Source organism: Pollachius pollachius (genome assembly GCF_949987615.1).
Source record: "Pollachius pollachius genome assembly, chromosome: 10".
Lineage (NCBI taxonomy): Eukaryota > Metazoa > Chordata > Actinopteri > Gadiformes > Gadidae > Pollachius > Pollachius pollachius.
In genome coordinates, this window is record NC_136943.1 from 3,818,401 (window position 1) to 3,844,287 (window position 25,887).

At 53.0% G+C, this 25,887-nt stretch overlaps 1 protein-coding gene across 1 annotated transcript in view; it reads right to left on the reverse strand.

The window, feature by feature from the left end:
• Positions 1 to 25,434, reverse strand: part of fstl5 (follistatin-like 5) — a gene marked incomplete at both ends in the record, with an annotated part of 43,498 nt that extends 18,064 nt beyond the window's left edge. The window contains 6 exons of the mRNA XM_079744707.1: positions 612 to 778; positions 4,622 to 4,742; positions 7,159 to 7,355; positions 13,983 to 14,222; positions 21,476 to 21,506; positions 25,327 to 25,434. Coding sequence (XP_079600833.1) covers positions 612 to 778; positions 4,622 to 4,742; positions 7,159 to 7,355; positions 13,983 to 14,222; positions 21,476 to 21,506; positions 25,327 to 25,434 — 864 coding nt within the window. The remainder of the gene's footprint in view (positions 1 to 611; positions 779 to 4,621; positions 4,743 to 7,158; positions 7,356 to 13,982; positions 14,223 to 21,475; positions 21,507 to 25,326) is intronic.
• Positions 25,435 to 25,887: the final 453 nt, after the last annotated feature.

Sequence of the window (25,887 nt, forward strand, 5' to 3'; positions counted from 1 at the left end):
GCAAGCATGCATGCACGAGAAAAAGCAAGCACGCGATTCTATAGGGGGTTCCGTAGTGGTCTGTAGGGGTTCTATGGCGTCTCTAGTGGTCTGTAGGGGGTCTTTATGGTTCTAAGAGGTCTCTAGGGGTCTGTAGGGGTCTTTACGGTTCTAAGGGGTCTCTAGTGGTCTGTAGGGGGACTTTATGGTTCTATGGGGTCTGTAGGGGTCTCTAGTGGTCTGTAGGGGGACTTTATGGTTCTATGGGGTCTGTAGGGGTCTCTAGTGGTCTGGAGGGGGACTTTATGGTTCTATGGGGTCTATAGTGGTCTTTATGGTTCTAAGAGGTCTCTGAGGTCTTTGTGGTTCTAAGGGGTCTCTAGGGATCTTTATGGTTGTAAGGGGTCTCTAGTGGTCTGTAGGGGTCTTTATGGTTGTAAGGGGTCTCTAGTGGTCTGTAGGGGTCTTTACGGTTCTAAGGGGTCTCTAGTGGTCTGTAGGGGTCTTTATGGTTCTAAGGGGTCTCTAGTGGTCTGTAGGTGTTTTTGTGGTTGTAAGGGGTCTGTAGTGGTCCGTAGGGGTCTACGTGGGGGGGGGGGGGGGGGGGGGGGGGGGCTGTACTGTGTACGTACGCTGATGTCCTCCAGGTTCAGCTCGTTGAGCAGCTGTCCGTGGCGGGTCCACAGGATGGGGGGTCGCCCCTCCCCCGACACGGCACACGTCAGCACGGTGCTCTGACCCGCCGTTACCACGGTGACGCTCACCTCCTGGTCCTTGGGGAGGGTCAGCTGGTACACGTCTGGAGACACAAAACCGTTCACATTCACTCATCCATTCCAAGTGAGACACACACTGATTCATTGATCCATCAGGTGGGGTTTAGGTGGGTCTAAGGTGGGGTTAAGGTTGGATGCGCCAAGCTAATTCCAAGCCTGTCTTGTGAGGTCTTTGGCTGTGAGTCCTCCGTCCTCCACTAACAGGAGACCGTTGTCTGTAGAGTCGTTAACTCATAGCTCTTTGAGAACCAAGAGCTATGGAGCGCCACGAGAGAACCAGACGGGAACCAGGGAGGTTCAGCAGCTCTAGAACCAGGAGAGGGTTCAGCGCCTCTAGAACCAGAGGCCCAGTAGTCCTGGAGGGTATTATGACGAACATCTCCGAAGAAGGACTGCTTGATGATTTTCAGCGCCGGACAAGGCTGTCAGCACGGACCAATCAGGGGGAGCCAGAGGGCCATGAGGACGTTGTCTGGAGCAGCAGGATCAGCCCGTCCCAACAGTCTGAGCTACCGAGGGTTTGGTTCCTCTGGTGGTTCTGAAGAGGTTCAGGTGGAGCTGTGCTCCTTTTGAAATCATACATTTCCTTCAGGATCAATGAAGTATATTAAAAAATCTCTTCAACACCAACGGTGAGCTGTTGGGTGCTCACACAGTCTGCAGCGACCAGGTTAGGGCCTAGGGCGGTCTAGGCTACGTTTTGCTCCGTCTCCTTCAGCCACTCCTGTCCACAAAGACCCCACTAGCCCATAACAAGACATAGGAACATAGAACATGTTAAGGAACATCCTAGGAACAGGGTTCCGGCGGGGTGGAGCTCTGTGTTCTTATGACTTGACTAAACTGCTAACCTTCTCCTCAGAGTGAACTTCAAACGGAGCCTTTCATCCGGCCGTCAATCTTTATATATTTATAAAAGTCTGAAACTAAACGCAGTGTTACAGCAACGAGGCTTCAATGTTCGGATCGTACCACAGCTCAGCCCATCGCTTATTACCCAATCACAGCGCAGAACCCTGTCAGCTTATTATCCAATCACAGCGCAGAACCGTCTCAGCTTATTACCCAATCACTGTGCAGAACCCTCTAAGTGTCCCCTAATAGAAAAGGGTGGCAGGTGTGTGTGTGGAAAGTGTGTGTGGGAGGTGTGTGTGTGTGCACGTGCGCCCCAGCGTGTGAGATTGGCGGTGGAATCTCCTCGGTAATATCTCCCTCACCTCCCCATCTCCCCCCCCTCTCTCCCTCACCTCTTCTCCCCCTCACCTCCCCCTCTCTCCCTCATCTCTTCTCCCCCTCACCTCCCCCTCTCTCCCTCACCTCCCCCTCTGTCCCTCACCTCCCCCTCTCTCCCTCACCTCTTCTCCCCCTCACCTCTCCCTCTCCCCCTCACCTCCCCCTCTCCCCCTCACCTCCCCCTCTGTCCCTCACCTCTTCTCCCCCTCACCTCTCCCTCTCCCCCTCACCTCCCCCTCTCTCCCTCACCTCTTCTCCCCCTCACCTCTCCCTCTCCCCCTCACCTCCCCCTCTCTCCCTCACCTCTTCTCCCCCTCACCTCCCCCTCTCTCCCTCACCTCTTCTCCCCCTTACCTCTTCTCCCCCTCACCTCCCCCTCTCCCCCTCACCTCCCCCTCTCTCCCTCACCTCTTCTCCCCCTCACCTCTCCCTCTCCCCCCCACCTCCCCCTCTCTCCCTCACCTCTTCTCCCCCTTACCTCTTCTCCCCCTCACCTCCCCCTCTCCCCCTCACCTCCCCCTCTCCCCCTCACCTCTTCTCCCCCTCACCTCTCCCTCTCCCCCTCACCTCCCCCTCTCCCCTTCACCGTTCCAATTCCAGTCGCATAGAACTTTCTCCCTGACTCACCTCCTCTCCCCTCCCTCCCGCCCCCTCACCCTCCCTCTCTCCCCACCTCCCCAGCTCTCCTCTGAGCTCCATTAGCAAGAGATCCCGGGGAAATGAGGCAACATCGGCTCAGAGGAGGAGGTGGGGTTAAGGAACCTGATGTTAGATGAGGAGGCGGTGTTGTTGGAGGAGTAGAGGTGGTTACCTCTAGTCAGGTGAGGGTAACCTCTAGCTAACCAGGTGACATAACCTTTAGCTAACCACGTTACACAACCTCTAGCTAACCAGGTGACATAACCCCAAGCTAACCAGGTGAGGTTAACCCCTAACCACCACCCCCAGGGGTTAATCCTACTATTACGAAGCAGCCATAAACCTTATCCGTCCCCCATGATGCACTGTGGCGCCATGCAACCGCCTCAGAGGAGGACAACGGAGGCGGCGGAACACACCCCTCATGTTTGGACCGTCTAATAAATCAACATCACTTCTCTCCTCTCCCGCTTCCCGCATGAATAATGCATGACCATTAAAGTCTTATCTGGCGCTCTGACCAACAGCGGCGGCGGGGCGACGCGTCCCACCGAGGTTGTGAGTGTTTATGAGCCGTGCGGCCGCGACGCTCGCCGCCTCCTCCTGTCGTGGGACAACCCGACTCGGAGCGTCTCCCCGCTGACGGGGCCTGCTCTGCATCTGCATAATGCGTCCGCGCTTTGTGGAGGCCTGTTACACTTTACGCCGGATAGATCCGTAAACTGGGTGTTAAAAATAGCAGTCAGCCCTCGGGCCCGGGGCTCTGTCTGTGAGCAGCGTTGTGTGGAGCGTCACGACTGAATTCATCTCTTTATGGTTCGTCATCTAAACAATAAGGAGACCGCCTCTGGAAGAGGTTCAATTATTTCACCACATGGCATTCCCCCGCACTAGAACACACTAGAACACACTAATACACACTAGGGCACACTAGGACACACTAGAACACACTAGGACACACTAGGACACACTAGAACACACTAGGACACACTAGAACACACTAGGACACACTAGAACACACTAGAAAACACTAGGACACACTAGGACACACTAGAACACACTAGGACACACTAGAACACACTAGGACACACTAGAACACACTAGAACACACTAGAACACACTAGGACACACTAGGACACACTAGAACACACTAGACTGCTGGCTCCTCTCATCTCACCTCCTCTCACCTCCTCTCCCCTCACCTCCTTTCACCTCCTTTTACCTCCTTTCACCTCACCTCACCTCCTCTTACCTCCAACTGCCTCCTCTCACCTCCCCTCTCCTCCCCTCCTCCCCTCCTCCCCTCGGGGTAGGGTCTAGTTCTACGTTGAGGTTCTCATCTGTTTCTGCTGGTGTCCTCAGAGCCCAGCAGGCTGAGCTGAGCCCCTCCCTTGCTGACGCTCCGCCAGACAAAGGTCACGTATCGAGCGACTGAAATGTCAGCCGAGGGTCGTGAGGACGGAGCTCACGGCCCGGTACTGGAGACAGCTTCACACCTGTTTTCCTCACGGGCTAGAGACCGGGGGTTTGGCTCCTAGGACCTTCTGTGGGCCTGGTGCCTTGCCCCAGGGCACCCTGGGATGTAAGGTGGAGCCCCGCCGTCCTCTGTCACTTAACCGCCCTGGTCCAGAACACTGGGCCTCCACACCGAGCTCACACCGGACTGAACCAGACTGGACCAGACCGGACCAGACCGGACCAGATGGAACCAGACCGGACCAGAAGGAGCCAGACGGAACCAGACGGGACCAGACGGAACCAGACGGAACCAGACTGGACCAGACGGAACCAGACCGGACCAGATGAAACCAGACGGAACCAGACAAAACCAGAGCGAACTGGAATCAATTGAACTGAACCAGATGGAACCAAACGGACCCAGACGGAACCGGACTGAACCAGATGGAACCAGACTGTGTGGGGGGGGGGTGTCCTGGGGGGTCCTGTTGGGGTCCTGGGGGAGGGTATCTCGAGGCGGAGGTTCTCAAACTCACCGAAGGCGGAGTACACCTCCTGCAGGGTGAGGTGGGCGTCGCCATCCGGGTCGTCGTACTTCAGGAGGTCGTAGAGCGAGCAGGTGGAGGTGACCCTGGAGAGGCCCTCCTGTCGGATGACCTGAGGAGACACACAGCGGGGTCAGGGGTCAGGAACACACACACAGCGGGGTCAGGGACACACACAGCGGGGTCAGGGGTCAGGGACACACACACAGCGGGGTCAGGGACACACACAGCGGGGTCAGGGGTCAGGGACACACACACAGCGGGGTCAGGGACACACACAGCGGGGTCAGGGGTCAGGGACACACACAGCGGGGTCAGGGGTCAGGGACACACACACAGCGGGGTCAGGGGTCAGGGACACAGACAGTGGGGTCAGGGGTCAGGAACACACACAGCGGGGTCAGGGACACACACAGCGGGGTCAGGGGTCAGGGACACACACAGCGGGGTCAGGGACACACACAGCGGGGTCAGGGGTCAGGGACACACACAGCGGGGTCAGGGACACACACAGCGGGGTCAGGGGTCAGGGACACACACAGCCGGGTCAGGGGTCAGGAACACACACAGCGGGGTCAGGGACACACACAGCGGGGTCAGGGGTCAGGGACACACACACAGCGGGGTCAGGGACACACACAGCGGGGTCAGGGGTCAGGAACACAGACAGTGGGGTCAGGGGTCAGGAACACACACAGCGGGGTCAGGGACACACACAGCGGGGTCAGGGGTCAGGGACACACACACAGTGGGGTCAGGGACACACACAGCGGGGTCAGGGGTCAGGAACACAGACAGTGGGGTCAGGGGTCAGGAACACACACAGCGGGGTCAGGGACACACACAGCGGGGTCAGGGGTCAGGGACACACACAGCGGGGTCAGGGACACACACAGCGGGGTCAGGGGTCAGGGACACACACACAGCGGGGTCAGGGACACACACAGCGGGGTCAGGGGTCAGGAACACACACACCCAGGGTCAGGAGTAAGAAGATCGGGGAAGAGGAAGAGAAGGGATGGGGGCGAGGAAGAGGAGGAGGACGGCTAGGAGTGCTTGTGTCTCTATTTGTACTAAGAATCACTGCAGATAGAGGAAGAGAAGGGGAGCGGCAGGAGCAGGAGGAAGAGGAGGAGGAGGAGCAGTAATCCCAGTCCGGCTGGGGGGGGCTGGAGAGGGCTGGCAGCAGTCGGCTCCGCTGCTAAGCTAAAGGTCATGTTCAATATTCAATATTCAGGCTCCGGGCTCCAGGGGGGCTTTTGTTGATTCTGCGTTTCTCTCGCCACACATCGATTGGTTCCCTGGCTGAAAGCCAATCAGCATGGAGGATTACGTAAACGACCCAGAATGAACCGGGGGGGGGGAAGTGGCGTGACGCTGCTGTCCGTCAGACCCTCGTCAGACCCCCGGAGGCCTCCGGACCCTCGTCCAACAGCAGCAGATAGCTCAGCTCGCTGGAGTGGACACAACATCTCCTCTCAGCACCGCAGACACAGAGGGAGGGCTTTAGAGACGCTCAAAGACCCCTCATCCCCAGAGAGGGGGCTCCCTCCTCCAGGGTCAGAGTGGAGACTCCCCTCTGATACCTCTCCTTCACCCCCCTCTCTCCTCCCTCTCTACCTCCCTGTGTTGGTCCTCTCCCCCCTCCCTCCCTCCCTCTCTCCCCCCTTCCCCCCTTTCCTCCCTCTCCTCCCTGATCCTATCCTCTCCTGCCCTCCCTCCTTCCTCACCTCCCTTGTTGCCGTGTGTTGCCGTGTGTCAGCCATCAAAGCGACACATGATGACACTTCTAAAGCCCGGCCCTAATCGCTTCCCTGGTTGTTTATGGCGACAGACGTGTTTAGAGCGACACTCTGAAACACTTCAACAGACGCCCGGTACTAAAGTGCTTTAGTATCCACTGTAAAATATCGGACTGGCTGCCCTTAATCACACAGAGGAAGAGGTCAGAGGAGACCAAGAGGAACGGCTGTTAAGGTGCGTTCACACCAAACGCGAAGGGGCGACAAGATCCCATACAAAGTGAACATAGAGACGCAAATCGGGCGAATTATTCGCTCGAGAAAACCCGCGGCAAGTTTTGATTTTTCGCGCCACACTTTCGCCCTGCACAGGCGACAAATTCGCTCGAGTTGAAATATTTCAACTTTGCCGCGACTTTCGCGTGATGATAGGTAATCACAGTCAACAACGTGGCCACTGAGTGACAAGTGTAACGTAACAGCCAACCAGCGTTCAACCGGCCAACCGTTCCCTGCAGTGCAGTCCGGGATGAACCCCAGCAAATTCGCCTGACAAAACTTGCACAGCGACAGTTTATGATTTGTCGCGCAACAAAACTTGGGCGACAACGCGAACGGGCGACAAATGTGTCTTTTAGTGTGAACGCACCTTTACGACCGGTAAGAGGGTTCAGCTATCAGTATGGTAGATAGTATAGTGGTCTATATATATATATAGAAAATCAATAGCCTAATTTGAACGGCTGCAACATATAGGATGAGTATCCAGGTGTAGTAGGGACTCACCTGGGAGATCTCCCTGCTCTCCACCTGCCCGTTGCTGTCGCTGTCGAAGCGTCGGAACATGGCGTTGACCAGCTGCCGCCTGGCCGCCATGTTGTCTGTGTGGGCGCCGGCGGGCTGGGACCCCAGGGACCGTCGCTCGTGGAGCTCCAGGATTTTGGTCTTCATCCTGCGGTAGTCCCCCAGGCGGCAGTCATCATCTGGGGAGGAGAGGAGGAGGTGAGCTCCTGGCCTCACCTCGTCTGCACCTCCTGGTCTACGCCTCATTGGGCAGATTATTATAATTGTACAACATTGTAACATGTATAATTATAACAGTTAATTGTAACATTTTATTACACGGCTCTTCTCTATGCTCTCTCTTCTCCTTCATTTGCATGGGCCCTTCACAACTTCCGGTGGTGAATTATATTTGATAATTCACCGTTGCTAAGTATAATTGACCGCCGTCAAGGAAAGTGGATTTTTTGCCGTCTTTCGTATCACTCGCAAGTAATCCGGTAACTTATCAACCCCAGCGTACTCGGTTGCTAAGCGACGTCAACATCTTTGGCGGACTATTTCTCTGCTGATCAACACTACGAATGCTGGTAACAAATAAATTGTAAAAAGACACACCGTGTGAAGTTATTTTTTCGTTTCATTACATAATAACAATAATAACGTTACATAATAACAATGTTGACCTCAGGGGGTAAAATTGTCTTTCACTCCTGAAGCCGTCCCTCCTTTCACAGCAGCTCAGGTCCCTGGTGGACCAGGACCCTTATGGACCAGGACCCTTATGGACCAGGTCCCTGGTGGACCAGATCCCTGGTGGACCAGGTCCCTGGTGGATCAGGACCCTTAGGGACCAGGACCCTTATGGACCGGGTCCCTGGTGGACCGGGTCTCTGGTGGATCGGGTCCCTGGTGGACCAGGTCCCTTATGGACCAGGTCTAACTGGGGCTTCCTAAGTCCTCTCTCACAGTGATTCCTGCTGACTGGAGCTCAGTGCTTTTGGGATGCGGAGGCGATGGCTCAGGTCTGTTTGGTAAGCAGACCGCTTGGTGCTGATGATCACACTGACTTCTTCAACCTCTTACCCTCAGCTTATACTTATTAATGCGTGCATTTGAGGCTTGATTAAGCAGAGGGAAGTACACAATGCAAACAAGACCGCTGGCTTGTCTTCAACAACCGCTGCACAATATGTCCTTGGAGATCTTAATGATACACAATCAACACAATGTGGTATAACATAATTAAATGTTGAAATCCTGCTTATAGCTCCTTGTACAAACGCTGGTTAATTACCACTGAGTGTCTCGCTCTGTGCTGCTCGTTTCCAGCGCCTGTCTCTCATTGTCTGCATCACAACAACCTAGTCGACTGAGGCTCTGAGGGGAATGAACCTTGATCTGCTCCCCGTGTTTCCTGCCCTGGAAAACATTTGAAGTGGAAAACACAGCAACAGGGCTCGTGGTTCACAAGTGGCTCTCCAGGGGATTCCCAACAACAACATGCTAAGAAGAGAAGCACCGTGGAGCCGAGAGACAGAGAGCAAGAACGGTGACACGTCCCTGATCCTGTTAGGGCTTTCTGCTAATGATGCGCTTCTACTGGTTGAAGAGGCCAAGGCTTTGATATTGAGTGAGATCTCTGGGGAGTCTCTGGGGCGAGGTTACACCTCAGGTTCACTCTGCGTTGAAATGAGGCAACAGAACAACTGCATGGTTACAGGAAGATTCTGGAGTGAGAGCTGAGATAATCCACCTAGCATCATGTTCTCAGGACCACCGGAGTACCCTGAGAGGTCCTGCTGCTCCAAAGACCGGGTCCTCTACCGACCTCCTCACACTAGAAGGGTTATCTACCTGACACTAGAAGATGGTGTTCTGTTAGGGTTATCTACCTGACACCAGAAGATGGTGTTGTGTTAGGGTTAGCTACCTGACACCAGAAGATGGTGTTGTGTTAGGGTTAGCTACCTGACACCAGAAGATGGTGTTGTGTTAGGGTTAGCTACCTGACACCAGAAGATGGTGTTGTGTTAGGGTTATCTACCTGACACCAGAAGATGGTGTTGTGTTAGGGTAAGCCACCTGTCACTCACACACTGAGACATGCACACACTGACACACACGCACTAAGTGGCGCACTGAGACGAGCGCTGAGTGAAGCACACAACGTTGGGGATTAGACGACTGTGTGGAACAAACATGAATCCAGAGAATGCCATTTAATAATAACGTTTTTATAATAATGTAATCGTCTGGCCACTCGCTGCCACTGGCTTAGTTCGGCTTCACGTCCCACAGGGAAACGTTTGACATTTGGAACGTTATTGGATGGATTCAATAGAGAGAGAAACAACATGTCAACACTCACTGTTGATGTGTCTTACCCGGACCCAAACCTCCATGCAGACGTTATCCATCATAATACTGTTAATAGTATTGATACGGCTGATACTGCTGATGCTTAGAGACAGATGGAGGCCAGTGTTGCCAGATTGGGCCAGAGTTCCCACCCAATCTGGCAACAATGGCTCTAGCGCACTACAGCCATTGTTGCCAGAATGGGCGGGAACTCTGGCCCAATCTGGCAACACTGACGGAGGCAGTAGAACAGTCTGAAATGTATTTCATAGCATCAGTTTAAGGGCACAAACAATAGTGTATCTATAAATCATTCAGTTATCCCAACCACAACACGGTGCTTGAGCATTGGTTATATATATACTTAACAATAAATATGTGTGTATTTCCTTTCTCTGCGCTGAGAGCTGGTCTGCTGCTGAGCGCTCGGCTGGCTCCGATGATTGTCTCGTTGGATTTGTCTCCAACCACCATCCTAGAAACCGTTCCCCAGACCTACATTCTCATTCCCCTTAAAGCCCAAACAACCCAAACGCTGGGAAAATCCTGGAAATAGCTTTTCACCACAGAGGACTTCCACAGCAGTTTCCAAACAGGTTCCACATTCTCATTAACTTGTCTGCTTGGGGTTAAGGTAACAGCTCAATTCTCTACATTCCCCTCAGACAAACACAGTAATTTCACTTCAAACATTCAGCTCTTGCTAGAAGCAGAGATTTCCTTTAACTCCTCCTACCAGTAGACATGAGAAACTTCCGTTCATACAACAGTCGACATGACACAGACCTCCTGTCCATAGGTCAGTAGAGACATAAGGACCTCCTGTCCATAGGTCAGTAGACATGAGGACCTCCTGTCCATACGTCAGTAGACATGAGGACCTCCTGTCCATAGGTCAGTAGAGACATGAGGACCTCCTGTCCATAGGTCAGTAGACATGAGGACCTCCTGTCCATAGGTCAGTAGAGACATGAGGACCTCCTGGCCATAGGTCAGTAGACATGAGGACCTCCTGTCCATAGGTCAGTAGAGACATGAGGACCTCCTGGCCATAGGTCAGTAGACATGAGGACCTCCTGTCCATAGGTCAGTAGAGACATGAGGACCTCCTGGCCATAGGTCAGTAGAGACATGTGAGGACCTCACATGTCCTGAAGGAGGTTCTGTGAACTCGTCTGGTGGCTCTGGTTTCTCTCTGGGAGTAAGTTTCTCTCTGCTCCCAGTACTCCCAATGATCCCAGTGTCACCACAGCCGCCAGAGTCCTCTGTTATAGGATCTATTATTTATGCTAAGAACACAAGAACACTGAAACAGTCTGGTCTCAGTCTCCTGGTTCAATAGGTGTAACTCTCTTGGACCAGTTGTTACTCTATTTGACCAGGTGTATCTATATTGGACCAGGTGTATCTCTGACCAGATGTATCTCTATTGGACCAGGTGTATCTCTATTGGACCAGGTGTATCTCTATTGGACTAGGTGTCTCTCTATTGGACCAGGTGTATCTCTGTCCAAGTGTAACTCTACTGGTCCAGGTGTAACTCTATTGGGTCAGGTGTATCTCTGGAGGAGAGATGTCATTTACTGGACCAATAAGAGCCAGCGGTTTGATGTGTGACGACTTTCGGTTTCCTATTTCACAACTCTAAAGTTTTCTGACAATAATAAAACTAAAACAACTCCATAAGTTGAAAAAAACACAAAGACAAGAAACAACAAGGAAAGAAGACAACACCCCTCCATCTGTCATTCATATCAGGACTCTGATCAGGATTCAGTTTGTTTCTCGTCAGACTCTCTCTGCTCTGTCTGCTCACCGCAGAAACATCTCCTAGATACGGAGTCATTATCCACATGGAGGGAGGAACATCATTTCATTTCACATCATAAGTCCTCATTTAGATGTTTCCAGATCCCAATGAGGGAGTCCTCCTCTCAACTGCTCCTCCAAGTAGAGCTTTTATTTTGAATTATTTATGTAGACACAGCAGACCGGAGCCGAGCTGGGAGCCAGCCTCAACCACACACACCTCCTCTCCCTCCTCTCACTATTCCTCCTCTCCTCTCAGTCTCCCTCCTCTCTCTTCTCTCCTCTCCTCTCAGTCTCCCTCCTCTCCCTACTCTCTCTTCTCTCCTCTCCTCTCCCTCCTCTAACTCTGCCTCCTTCCCTCTCATCTCCCCTCCCAGCTCTCTTCTCTCCTCTCACTCCTCTCCTCTCTCTTCTCTCCTCTCACTCCTCTCCTCCTCTCCTCTCCCTCCTCTCCTCTCTCTTCTCTCTTATCCTCTCCTCTCCCTCCTCTCCTCGCCCTCCTCTCCTCTCTCTTCTCTGTTCTCCCTCCTCTCCCTCCCTTCACTCTCCCTCCTCTTCCTCCTCTCCTCTCCCTCCTTCCAAGTATTGAATCACAGGTTACATATTCACCCTCCTCCCAAAGCCCTCGACAGAACATCACGAGTTCACAGCCTCCTGTAGTGTGGATGTGTAGCATCATGAGCTGGAGTAAATAAACGACTGGACACAGAGCTTGATACATGAGCTGGAGTTAATGAAGGACTGGACACAGAGCTTCAAACATGAGCTGGAGTTAATAAATGACTGGACAGAGCTTCATACATGAGCTGGAGTTAATAAAGGACTGGACAGAGCTTCATACATGAGCTGGAGTTAATAAATGACTGGACAGAGCTTCATACATGAGCTGGAGTTAATAAAGTACTGGACAGAGCTTCATACATGAGCTGTAGTTAATAAAGGGCTGGACACAGAGCTTCATACATGAGCTGGAAATAATCAAGGACTGGACAGAGCTTCATACATGAGCTGGAGTTAATAAAGGACTGGACAGAGCTTCATACATGAGCTGGAGTTAATAAAGGGCTGGACACAGAGCTTCATACATGAGTGAGGTCTTCAGGTCCTAGGAAGACATGCGGTCTCTGGTGCCACGGCGACGCTGGGGGGCCACGCCCCCTAGCGACCTCGGATTTCAGAGGACCCAGAGACGCCGGCAGTTGCCGCTGAGTGGTCGCCGTGGTAACGGCCCCTCGGGTCATGGTGGAGGGGAGGGGTCTGGGGCGGCCGTTCTGTAACCAGGTGATCAGCAGGCCGCCGGGCCTCGCTGGGCCTCGGGGGGGCTTGTTAGCGGGGGGATCCTGAGGGACCCGGGGCAGGTGTTGTTCAGTTAGCAGTCCTTGGAGGAAGAGAGGGGGGGGGATTGGGGGTGTGGGTGAGACGGGGGTTTGGTTGGGCTCAGGAGGGGTCTGTCCGGGTAGAGGAGCCCCAGCGAGACCCCCACCCAGCAGACCGACGCCTCGTACGTCACCTGACCCAGAGCTCGTTAGCACTAATTGGCCGCTTGCCTCCCTGAGGAGTGAGCGCTTATTATGGGATGCAGCAGCGAGCATCTTTATCGCTGAGGAGAGGGTGAACTCTAAAGTTAAAATCATACGCAAGGAGGAGCAGACGTCAGACTGTTGATGTGTTTCCTAGGGATCAGGGCCCCCCCCCATGCTGGAGACACGCCCTCCTGCTGGGGGCCCCTGCTGGGGCTCAGCATCAGAGCAGAGAGCTGGATCTCTCCTGGAGGTCGCTGTTCACTAGCGACCCCAGACCTCATCAATAATCACCCAGCGGGGGTTTGATGATGAATAGTTTGCGTGTTTTTTTTTTTCCCGCCTGCTGACTGGAGAACATGTCTCGTGCTGTCATTCAAACATGTCCGGTGTCCGATCGCTGTGGCCTCATGTTACACAACATGTTACACAAGATGGTACACAGCATTTTCTGCACACATCATGCCGATGTTTCCTAGCCTGAGGGTGTTCTGTGCACTCTGTGGCCACATGATGAGGTCATCATGATGAGGTCACCGTAATGAGGTCATCATGATGAGGTCACCTTTGACCCTAGGATGAACCACCTAGAGATGACTTTTGACCCTAGGATGAACCACCTAGTGATGACCTTTGACCCTGTAATCACCCCAAATTAGCTCTGGTTCTCAAACCGGTTCCGTTCAGGATTCAAGGAACCTGCTTTCCAGCAGACCAGCCGGTCTCCACCGGTTCTGAGCAGAACCGTTACTCGAGGTTCCCCCACGGCGGGGCCAGGCGCGGCGGGAAACGCCCACTGGTGGTAACGCTACCAAATGATAGGCTGAGAACGAGGACACGCCCACTGGTGGTAACGCTACCAGATGATAGGCTGGGGATGAGGCCATCCCCAGACAGACAGGTGTTTAGACAGACAGGTGTTCCTACCAGAGGGCAAACAGGTGTTCAGACAGACCGGTGTTTAGACAGACAGGTGTTCAGAAAGACAGGTGTTCAGACAGACAGGTGTCCTACCAGGGCACAGACAGGCGTTCAGACAGACAGGTGTTCAGACAGACAGATGTTCAGACAGACAGGTGTTCCTACCAGGGGTAAGAAAGGTGTTCAGACAGACAGGTGTTGAGACAGGTGTCCTACCCTTGTAGAAGCAGTCCTGGCTGTGCGTGATGGTGATGTGGGCGTGGGTGAGACAGGCCGCCCGGTGCAGCTCGCAGTGGTTCCGGTACAGCGTCCCGTCGGAGCCGCAGACGGGCTTGTAGTGCGGCCGGCAGCGCTCCAGACAGCCACAGGTCGCGGCCCCGCCCCCCGGGGGGGCCACGCAGTGCCGTCCCAGCCCGCACGACTGCTGCTCACACGGCCCGCCGTAACCCTGGAGACCTGCGGACACAGGGTCACCATGGAGACCTGATCAGCCTCATCGCCACGGACACAGGGTCACCATGGAGACCTGATCAGCCTCATCACCACGGACACAGGGTCACCATGGGGACCTGATCAGCCTCATCACCACGGACACAGGGTCACCATGGGGACCTGATCAGCCTCATCACCACGGACACAGGGTCACCATGGGGACCTGATCAGCCTCATCACCACGGACACAGGGTCACCATGGGGACCTGATCAGCCTCATCACCACGGACACAGGGTCACCATGGGGACCTGATCAGCCTCATCACCACGGACACAGGGTCACCATGGGGACCTGATCAGCCTCATCACCACGGACACAGGGTCACCATGGAGACCTGATCAGCCTCATCACCACGGACACAGGGTCACCATGGAGACCTGATCAGCCTCATCACCACGGACACAGGGTCACCATGGGGACCTGATCAGCCTCATCACCACGGATACAGGGTCACCATGGGGACCTGATCAGCCTCATCACCACGGACACAGGGTCACCATGGGGACCTGATCAGCCTCATCACCATGGACACAGGGTCACCATGGGGACCTGATCAGCCTCATCACCACGGACACAGGGTCACCATGGAGACCTGATCAGCCTCATCACCACGGACACAGGGTCACCATGGGGACCTGATCAGCCTCATCACCACGGACACAGGGTCACCATGGGGACCTGATCAGCCTCATCACCACGGAAACAGGGTCACCATGGGGACCTGATCAGCCTCATCACCACGGACACAGGGTCACCATGGAGACCTGATCAGAGGTCTCCAATTGCAAGATACAGAAGATTAACTGTCAATTAACACCAAGGACAAGATCGATGGGGATGATGACGATAAGAGAAATATGGGGGAGAGAGAGAAAGAGAGATAGAGAGACAGAGAGACAGAGAGAGGCAGAGAGAGAGGCAGAGAGGCAGAGACGGAGAGAGAGAGAGAGAGAGAGAGAGAGAGAGAGAGTGACAGAGAAAGAGAGAGAGACAGAGACAGAGAGAGATGCAGAGAGGCAGAGAGGCAGAGAGACAGAGAGACAGAGAGAGGGAGAGAGAGAGACAGAGAGAGGGAGAGAGAGAGAGAGAGAGTTCTGGCGTTGTTCAGAGAGCAGGAAACACGATAAGTACTTAAGGCTCGGATCAGGATTAAATGTGTCTGTTGCCCCGGTACTGGGATCAGGTTTAGTGAAGACATCCCGGTACTGGGAACAGTACCGGAGATGCAGAGGAGGAGGAGGAGGGGAGGAGGACCGGAGTTGTTTTCAGACTAGATGTTTATTCGTAGCTCCTCCCAGCCCCCAGCCATGTTCTTCCAGTCTGTGTTTTTCCCCTAATTGATTAACCTAACTAATCAGTCGTTAGGTGATTGATTGATGGGGCTGTAGCGGCACCCAGCCTGATGTGGTCCTACTGACCAGAACACATCCTACTGACCAGAACACATCCAACACCAGCAGCCTGGTCCTACTGACCAGAACACATCCACCACCAGCAGCCTGGTCCTACTGACCAGAACACATCCTACTGACCAGAACACATCCACCACCAGCAGCCTGGTCCTACTGACCAGAACACATCCACCACCAGCAGCCTGGTCCTACTGACCAGAACACATCCACCACCAGCAGCCTGGTCCTACTGACCAGAACACATCCACCACCAGCAGCCTGGTCCTACTGACCAGAACACATCCACCACCAGCAGCCTGGTCCTACTGACCAGAACACATCCACCACCAGCAGCCTGGTCCTACTGACCAGAACACATCCACCACCACCAGCCTGGTCCTACTGACCAGAACACATCCACCACCAGCAGCCTGGTCCTACTGACCAGAACACATCCACCACCAGCAGCCTGGTCCTACTGACCAGAACACATCCACCACCAGCAGCCTGGTCCTACTGACCAGAACACATCCACCACCAGCAGCCTGGTCCTACTGACCAGAACACATCCACCACCAGCAGCCTGGTCCTACTGACCAGAACACATCCACCACCAGCAGCCTGGTCCTACTGACCAGAACACATCCACCACCACCATCCTGGTCCTACTGACCAGATCACATCCTACTGACCAGAACACATCCACCACCACCAGCCTGGTCCTACTGACCAGAACACATCCTACTGACCGGAACACATCCACCTGCACCAGCCTGGTCCTACTGACCAGAACACATCCTACTGACCAGAACACATCCACCACCACCAGCCTGGTCCTACTGACCAGAATACATCCACCAGCACCAGCCTGGTCCTACTGACCAGAACACATCCACCACCACCAGCCTGGTCCTACTGACCAGAACACATCCTACTGACCAGAACACATCTACCTGCACCAGCCTGGTCCTACTGCCAGCACCGGTGTCTCCTCTCTATGAGGATCTATTTGTGGTCTCTCCTCGGTGGGTGAAGGCTACTTAAGGTCTAAATGTTTGATGACTTCTCCTCCGCCACGATGAGTCCATCATGGAGTCGCTCTCTGACTCATGAAGACACAGAAGCCAGAAGAACAAATCAGAGCGAGGGAGAGATCTCTTAATACATCCTTAACACTAGACGACAGAGGACTCATTAACCCAATCTCTTTATGAGGAGTGTTTGACTCCTTTAGTCGAGGCTTCCTGCTGCTGAGCCTTCCTGGGGTCTTCTGACAGCAGCTCATTACTACATGAGTTATTAGTCCAGTTCTGATCCTGTGAGGCACTAAGCCCTCGAGTCTATAGAGAACTCATCTGCAATCACATCAGACCCATTTACAATCTGAATGAGAGCATCTCATTCAGATTAAATGTTAAATGTTAAATGTTTCAGTCCACTGAGGTGGGCCATGGCTTCTGTCTGGCTGTCCGAGTTATGTTAAGTTATGTTCTAGAGCAGGAACAAAGCTTAGAGCATCAAACCAGCATGTTCTAGAGCAGAAACAAGGCTCAGAGCATCAGACCAACCTTTTCTAGAGCAGGAACAAGGCTCAGAGCATCAGACCAGCCTGTTCTAGAGCAGAAACAAGGCTCAGAGCATCAGACCAACCTTTTCTAGAGCAGGAACAAGGCTCAGAGCATCAGACCAGCCGGTTCTAGAGCAGGAACAAGGCTCAGAGCATCAGACCAACCTTTTCTAGAGCAGGAACAAGGCTCAGAGCATCAGACCAACCTTTTCTAGAGCAGGAACAAGGCTCAGAGCATCAGACCAGCCGGTTCTAGAGCAGAAACAAGGCTCAGAGCATCAGACCAGCCTGTTCTAGAGCAGGCCAAGGCCCAGAGCATCAGAGAAGCCTGTGCTAGAGCAGAAACAAGGCTCGGAGCATCAGACCAGCCTGTTCTAGAGCGGAAAAAAAGGCCCAGAGCATCAGACCAGCCTGTTCTAGAGCAGGGACAAGGCTCAGAGCATCAGACCAGCCTGTTCTAGAGCAGGGACAAGGCACAGAGCATCAGACCAGCATGTTCTAGAGCAGGGAAGAGACTTCAAGAAGCAGACATCACACCTCTGTAGTTTCCCCCTGACAGCTGGTTTCCCTGAGCTGTTCACCCTCCAAAACCTGGTCTGACCTTACTTTATCACGGGAGGAATCATAAGATACATGTCTTCAAGTAGTTGCTACTTAAGAGTGCTGCTATTTAAGCTTTTAAAGATATCTAACGGCCAGCTAGCTATCTACTAACTCTGGGGTTAAACTCGAAAGGCATCCTGTGTGTATAAAGCTGTATGTAGCAGTAGAGTTAGCTAGTAGCTAGATTCAGCTAGCTGCTGCTAACTCTGGGGTTAAACTCGAAAGGCATCCTGTGTGTATAAAGCTGTATGTAGCAGTAGAGTTAGCTAGTAGCTGCAAGCTGTCTGCTAACTCTGCTGTTAAACTCTAAAGGCATCCTGCGTTTATAAAGCTGTATGTAGCAGTAGAGCTAGCTAGTAGCTAGTAGCAGCTAGTTGTCTGCTAACTCTGGGGCTAAACTCTAAAGGCATCCTGCGTGTGTAAAGCTGCATGTAGCAGTAGAGCTAGCTAGTAGCTAGAAGCAGCTAGCAGTCTGCTAACTCTGCTGTTAAACTGTTGTCAGAAACAGAGAATAAATCAGAGCCACACGTCTCAGGATCACAGGAGAGAACAGAACAGAATGTAAACCACATTGTCTGGTCCCTAAAACATTCATAATCCTCAACTCGCTGTAAAACACTCCAATTCCAGCTCACATTGTACGACTGGGGCTCATGAATATTCAGCGAATGCAAATATTGACTTTTCTAGTGCATAGCGGCTCAGTGGCAGTAGACGGCTTCACACCGCTAGTTCACATCTCAAACAGGAACTCCTCATTAGAAACCCGTCCCTCAGGGCGCAATGAAGGAGGAGACCTTTACCCAGCTCATGGACGGTACTGGGAGCAGACCTCCCATCAAATCTCAGCCTCCTGTCTGATGGGACCGGCTGGTGGATGTGATGTCACAAATCACCAGGGAACCGCCCACCTCTCTGTCCCTCTCTCCCAGAGACTCGCGACCAATCAGACCCCCAGACCAGGTCCTCCACCACAAGACACTCACCGGACCCCCTGACCCCGATCCCTCAGACCCCAGCCCCCCTGGTCCATGGCTGGTCCAGGGGTCTGGGTCCCCTTCAGGGTGTTGGGTTCCAGCCCCCGCCCCCTGGTGCAGCTCTGGGCCCGGTTTCCCAAAACCTTCTCAAAGCTTTCTTTACGCTACGTCATTCATAACCTCTATTTTAGGTTCTACCTTAACATTTCGCATGTTTCCCGAAACGTTCTTTGCTGTGAATCTCTTTCGTACGTCGTTCGTTGGTAAGGTTGGTCTGAAGCCCTCATAGAACTTTCTTAGCTCTACCCGTAGTGATGTTTCAGCTCCTGACACTAGTCGCTGCAACTGTACAGTAACCTTTAGAAGTCCCCGTTGCGCATGGAACTGCCACATTGGCAGTGTTGTGTTTCACCAATGGTTTTAAGTAATTCATGAAGAAAATAATTGCTGGAAACACACAAGCACAAACTAAAATGTGCATGCATTTCATCACAAGACTAAGGTTTAGCCTATTCAACCTCAGAAGTAGCCTAGGTATATTAGAGTGTCATTTAATTAGCCCATTTAGGCCTAGGTGTTTTAACAGTTAATGGAAGGAAGTAATGGGTGGCAAAGCAGGATAGACATGCAGGGTAGCAGGATAGGCCAAGTTGTTTAATTGTTCATTCCAAGTTTGCATCCGTAGCCAATTGAGGCTAAATGAAACGGCATGTTTGAATTAAGGATGTAATTAAGGATGCAATTGCCTCAATCTCCGCCGCTGTTTCTATATTTTCGATACATTTTTTAAATCAGTGTAGGCTATGCTAGTATCTTCGCCCATAGTTAAATAAATGTTTAGGCCTACTAGAAGGATTTCAAGCAATGTTTTATTCGCAGAGACTGAAATATTTTTTATAACGCTGTCATGCACCTGCGCATGAAATGGAAAATCAAACCCTGAGCAATCGATTTCAGCACTTTCTTTCTGGACAGCGCCGTGCATGAACGACGCAAGGAGTCTTTCCTTAAGAACACTCCACGCCTATAGAGGCAAATAACTTTGATAAGTCTAAACGTAGGAGTGTTCGTAGCGCGCTAAGAGGGGATGTTATCGGGAAACCGGGCCCTGCCCACTGGGTTCAAGGCCTCCTCCTGCACTCAGAGCTCCGCCTCTGCTCTCTGTTCTTCTGTATCCATGCCTTCACGGCTTCTTGACAAACTCTCAGCGAGGCGCAGCCTTCAGTGACCCCTGGGCGGGTTATATTTAGCCTGGCTGGGAGCTATCAGCCTTGATAGAGGCTCCCTGTGTGACTAACTTGATTAACACATACAGTATGGGAGACATTAGCAATTAAAGTGGGATGAGACACCACACACTGCAGAGAGGCATGCCATTGTCCCTGCTACAGTGCTCCTCCCTCCTCCAATTCTCCTCTCTCTTTCTCTCCTCCTCTCCTTCCTCCTCTGCCATCTCATGTTTCCTGTTTCCTCTCTCCACTCCTCTCCTCCACTCTCCTCCTCTCTCCTCTCTCCACTCTCCTCCTCTCTTCCACTCTCCTCCACTCTCCTCCTCTCTCCTCTCCTCTATCCTCTGCCCTCTCCTCCTCTCTCCACTCCTTCTCTCACCTCTCTCCACTCTCCTCCTCTCCTCTCTCCTCTCCTTCTCCCTCTCCTCTATCCAATCCTCTCCTATCCATTCTCCACCTCTCTATTCTCTCCACTCTCCTCCTCTCCTCCTCTCCTCTCCTCCTCTCTCTCCTCTATCCACTCTTCTCCTCTCCACTGTCCTTCTCTATCCTGCTCTCCCCTCACCTCCTCCTTAAGGATTTGAATGTTCCTCTTGTGTGGGGAGATGTTTGTTGGTACATGAGTGGGCTGCAAGCGAACATGTGGTTGTGTAAAATAACCGCACAATAGAATATGTAGGAGAACCCTTCTTCATTTCGGGTTTAGCAATCAAAGTTGAAAATTAAAATTTAAGTCCCACAGAAAATTGCCTTATGTATTGTAAACCCGCGTAAATCTTTCTCTTTTCTTGTGCAAATAACATCACAGCTCCTCAAATCTTTCATGTACACTTTGAAACTCTCCAGTCGTCGTGAGAAGGGGAGGATGCAGTATTTATGGAGAGGAGAAAGATCTGCTGAACGCCTCGTTTCAAACCTATTCTAGGTTCATATGGATACATTATTCATCACTTCATAATGGACATGTTCCACAGTATGGGATTCTCTGACATAACCAACCAGTGAAGGGATTGCTGGGTTAGGGTTAGGGTTCATGGGTAAGCAATGCATCATGGGATACGTCCATAGTTTAAACCCCAGAGTCGTCTTTTAGGGAGTAATGGTTCATGACATGTAGGTCTTTGCCCCTAATGGAGGACCAGGTCGTTGTCCCTAATGGAGCAATGAGGCTCAGGTGATGAGGCTCTGGTAAGGAGGCTCTGGTAACGAGGCTCTGGTAAAAGGATCTGGTAACGAGGCTCTGGTAAGGAGGCTCTGTTAACGAGGCTCTATTAACGAGGCTCTGGTAACGAGGCTCTGTTAACAAGGCTCTGGTAACGAGGCTCTGGCAACGAGGCTCTGGTAAGGAGGCTCTAGTAAGGAGGCTCTGTCACGAGGCTCTGTTAACGAGGCTCTGGTGATGATATTAAACCAGTGATCGACTGAAGACGAGAAAACAGGAGGACTTACTGTTAATCCTGAGGGCAGCAGCGGTCCCGTCCTACGGGAGAGAAGAGAGAACAATGCTTACAACTCGGACTGATAACAAACTACCTCAACACGTATACATTCAGACACCATCAGTGAGGTTCAACCACAGGCCCTCGTCAGGTGATCATGTGATGAACTCATTAGAGCTGAGCCTGGTTCACCAGGGTCAGAGGTCACAGGTCAGGTCCGGTCACTCGTAGGTAAGTCTACGGCAACACGCCACCTGAAGGACGCCACAGGGCTCCTCAGACCGGACACAGGGTGTTGGGGTGTATTGTGTATTATTGACACATTGACTGGTCCCTGCTGCCATGCAGGAGGGCTCCTGAGGGTGTGTGCAGCCTGACCAGCCCCAGAGTCCAGTCAGACCAGTCAACCATCCACACACGGCCCCTGGGTGGTGCTGGACTGGGTGGTGCCGGACTGGGTGGTGCCGGACTGGGTGGTGCTGGACTGGGTCTTGCTGGACTGGCTGGTGCCGGACTGGGTCTTGCTGGACTGGGTGGTGCCAGACTGGGTGGTGCTGGACTGAGTGTTGCTGGACTGGGTGGTGCTGGACTGGGTGGTGCCGGACTGGGTGGTGCCGGACTGGGTGTTGCTGGACTGGGTGGTGCTGGACTGGGTGGTGCTGGGCTGGGTGGTGCCGGACTGGGTGTTGCTGGACTGGGTGGTGCTGGACTGGGTGGTGCTGGGCTGGGTGGTGCTAGACTGGGTGGTGCTGGACTGAATGCATAAAGCAGCAGCAGGCCCTGGGTTGAGGGCTGCCAATCGCTGAACAAACACAGCAGTCGGTGTCAGGGCTCTGGGACCATTTATTAGCTAAGTGCTCATGCGTAGCGCTAGTTCTCGATAGCGTAGCGCCGCGGACGGGGGGCTAACAGGCCGACCTTGAGCCTCCACCAGCGTCAGGGCGGACACTGCTAGCGCTGTGCTGCTAGTGCTAATGCTGCTAGCCCTGATGCTGTTAGTGCTGTGCAGATAGCCCTGAGGCTGCTAGCCCTGATGCAGCTAGCCCTGATGCAGCTAGCCCTGAAGCTGTTGGTGCTGTGCTGCTAGCCCTGATGCTGCTAGCAACGAGGCTGCTAGCGCCGGTGCTGCTAGCCCTGATGCTGCTAGCCCTGATGCTGCTAGCGCTGATGTTGTGTTTTAATAGGAGAGCTGGGGGACCCCAAGCAGAGCTCCACCTCTGGATGTCTGGCTCCTCCCCCTCGTGGTTGGTGTATCTGGTGATGATGTTGACAATGTGTCAGGGGAGATGGGGATAATATTGGTTATGTCATCGGTTTAAATAAGGCTTTCCCTTCTCAAGGATTACATTGATCTCTTCTGTCAGTCTCTGCTTTTTTCTCTGTACTGAGGATCTACTGCCTGGTTAGTGGGGGGTTGATTAGTGGGGGGTTGGTTCGTGGGGAGTTGGTTAGTGGGGGGTTAGTTAGGGCTGAGGGGACAGGGGCTGGTGGTTAGTGCAAGGTTGGTATGTGGTTAGTGGTTAGCAGGGTGTTGGTTCATGGTTGCTGGTTAGAATCCCTGATCTCCCATCAGAGCTTCGTGGTTTGGGAGGAGCAGGCAGGAGAGATGGCAGACTGCTTTTCATAAAGCTCACACCTGATTGGCTGGAGGAGGGAATTACCCAGAAGCCCTCGGAAGCTCCAGCTCTGAGAGCTAGACAACAGGATGATCACCTGACCAGTATGACTGGATGGTCTCTCTCTCTCTCTCTCTCTCAGATTAGTGTTAATCTAGATTTGCTCCATCCAGGCTGATCTGTCCTGTCATCCATTTTGTCCTGTTCTCCTCCTCTTCAGGGTCCGAGAGCTCCCCACAGTCAGACAACTGTCTGTCTGTCTGACTGTCTGTCTGCTGTCTCTAGAGCAGCCTTCATGATGAAGGGCTGTCTCTAGTGCAGCCTTCATGGTGAAGGGTTGTCTCTAGAGCTTCGCGATGAAGGCTTGTCTCTAGAGCTTCATGATGAAGGGTTGTCTCCAGAGCCTCATGATAAAGGGTTGTCTCTAGAGCTTCGCGATGAAGAGTTGTCTCCAGAGCTTCATGTCCATGATGATCTCTAGACCCAAGATGATCTCTAGACCCAATGGGCATGGCGCCCCATGGCTTATCATGGGAATCAGGGGTAGCAGGGGTAATTAATCGCCATGGTAACCGGGGAGTTCTTAGGGTGGTTTGAGAAGTTGGGACACACTCGAAAAGGAAATCTTAAAATATTCATAACAAGAAGCTGAGCTCTGAACAGAAATCTAGTTTGCTATGGAACTCCCTAAGATGGGTTCAAGTGGATGAGATGAGCCTCTATCTCTCTCTCCCTATCCCCTGCTCCATCTCACTCTCTGTTGGTTTATCCCTCTATCCTCTCTCGCCCTCGCTCTCTTTATCCCTCTATCTGCCCATCTCTCTATCCTCTCTCTATCCTCTCTCTCTCTCTCTCTCTCTCTCTCTCTAAGAGCCTTGTGATTGGAGGAATCACAACCCAAAGTGTCTGCCATATTTCACTGTTGGTACCCGGAGAGAAGAGACAGGCGGAGGAATGGAGAGAGTTTACCTCCGCTCTCACCCCTCTCTCCCCTCCCTCCCCCCACCCCCTCTCTCCCCCCTTTCCCTTCTCGCCGCTCTCGTCCCTCTTGCCCGAGATCGGAGGTCCTGGTCTTAAGGTCAAGATATTCATCTGCTCTGTCAGTTTGTCATGTCCTTCTGACTGAACAACCGCTTATCAGACTCATCCCTCCCTCTCCTCCTCTCTCTCTCCCTGCCTCCCTCCTCCCTCCTCCCCCCTGCTGTGGTCTGTTATCTCCCTCCTTGAGGGGGGGTCTCCCTCCTCCCCCCTACTGTGGTCTGTAATCTCCCTCCTTGAGGGGGGCTCAGTGTGTGTTGACTGGCTCGGCGCCCAGCAGGGGGGGCCGTGTTTACCTGCCAGCAGCAGCCAGGCCTCATGGGAAACATCATTTGACGGGATGCTGGCGCTGCTGCCTTCCCCTTCTCCCCCGCCTCCCCCACATCACTCTAACTGACCCATCAACCTACCTCCACGCGGCAGTACGGCAAAAACAAACAAAGAAATCCACAGAAATCCTATGTAGAGCGCAGCTCGCGCCAACGCCTCAAAACCCATCACAGCATTAAAGGTCCCATGACATGCCACCAGGTGTGAGTGTGATTAGCCTTACAAGCCGTTTTGAAAATCCCCTTATGACATCACAAGTGGGCGTGTCCACCTAGATGTGTGAGGGGACGATTTTCAAAACGGCTTGTAAGGTTATTCACACTCACACCTGGTGGCATGTCATGGGACCTTTAAGGCGGGGGCGAAACGCAGCAAGCCCTGCTGGTCCCTCCTACTGGGGGTCTGCAGACACCTGGAGGGGAGCCTTCAGCTCTAGAGAGGAGCCTTCAGTTCTAGAGAGGAGCCTTCAGCTCTAGAGGAGCCTTCAGTTCTAGAGAGGAGCCTTCAGCTCTAGAGATGAGCCTTCAGCTCTAGAGAGGAGCCTTCAGCTCTAGAGGAGCCTTCAGTGCTAGAGAGGAGCCTTCAGCTCTAGAGGAGCCTTCAGTTCTAGAGAGGAGCCTTCAGCTCTAGAGAGGAGCCTTCAGCTCTAGAGGAGCCTTCAGCTTTAGAGGGGAGCCTTCAGCTCTAGAGGGGATCCTTAAGTTCTCATTATTGGCGGGTGAGTTACCTTGAGGGCTATGATTGGTTGTTATCCTGAGGACTGTGATTGGCTCTTACCCTGAGTGCTGTGATTGGCTGTTACCCTGAGGGCTGTGATTGGCTGTTACCCTGAGGGCTGTGATTGGCTGTTACCCTGAGGGCTGGGATTGGCTGTTACCTTGTGCCTGAACCTGATGGCGTGGGGTGCGTCCTCGGCGGGCCGTGCAGCCGCCAGGACCACGCCCATCAGCAACGTCGCCGACGGTAACCAGCCCTCCATCCTCATGGGCCTGGTGCTGAGGAGGGAGAAACAAGGATAGGAGAGGAGTCAGGGGAGAGGCTGCTGACGCCGGGATCGCCACGGTAACAGTAGCTTATAGCTCGGCTCCCAGCTGGGATAAAATCACTCTCATAGTTCATCTGGACCCAAAAACCACAAAGTTATACCACATAGGAAACACACACACCCACACACACGCACACTGACACACAGACACACGCTGACACACAAACACACACTGACACACGCACACACACTGACACACACAGTGACACACTGACACATACACACACACACTGACACACACACACACACACACTGACACACACACGCAGACTGACACACACTCACACAAACACACACACACAAAAACACACTGACACACACACAGTGACACACATACACACACACACGCTGACACACACTGACACACACACAAACACAGACACACACGCACAC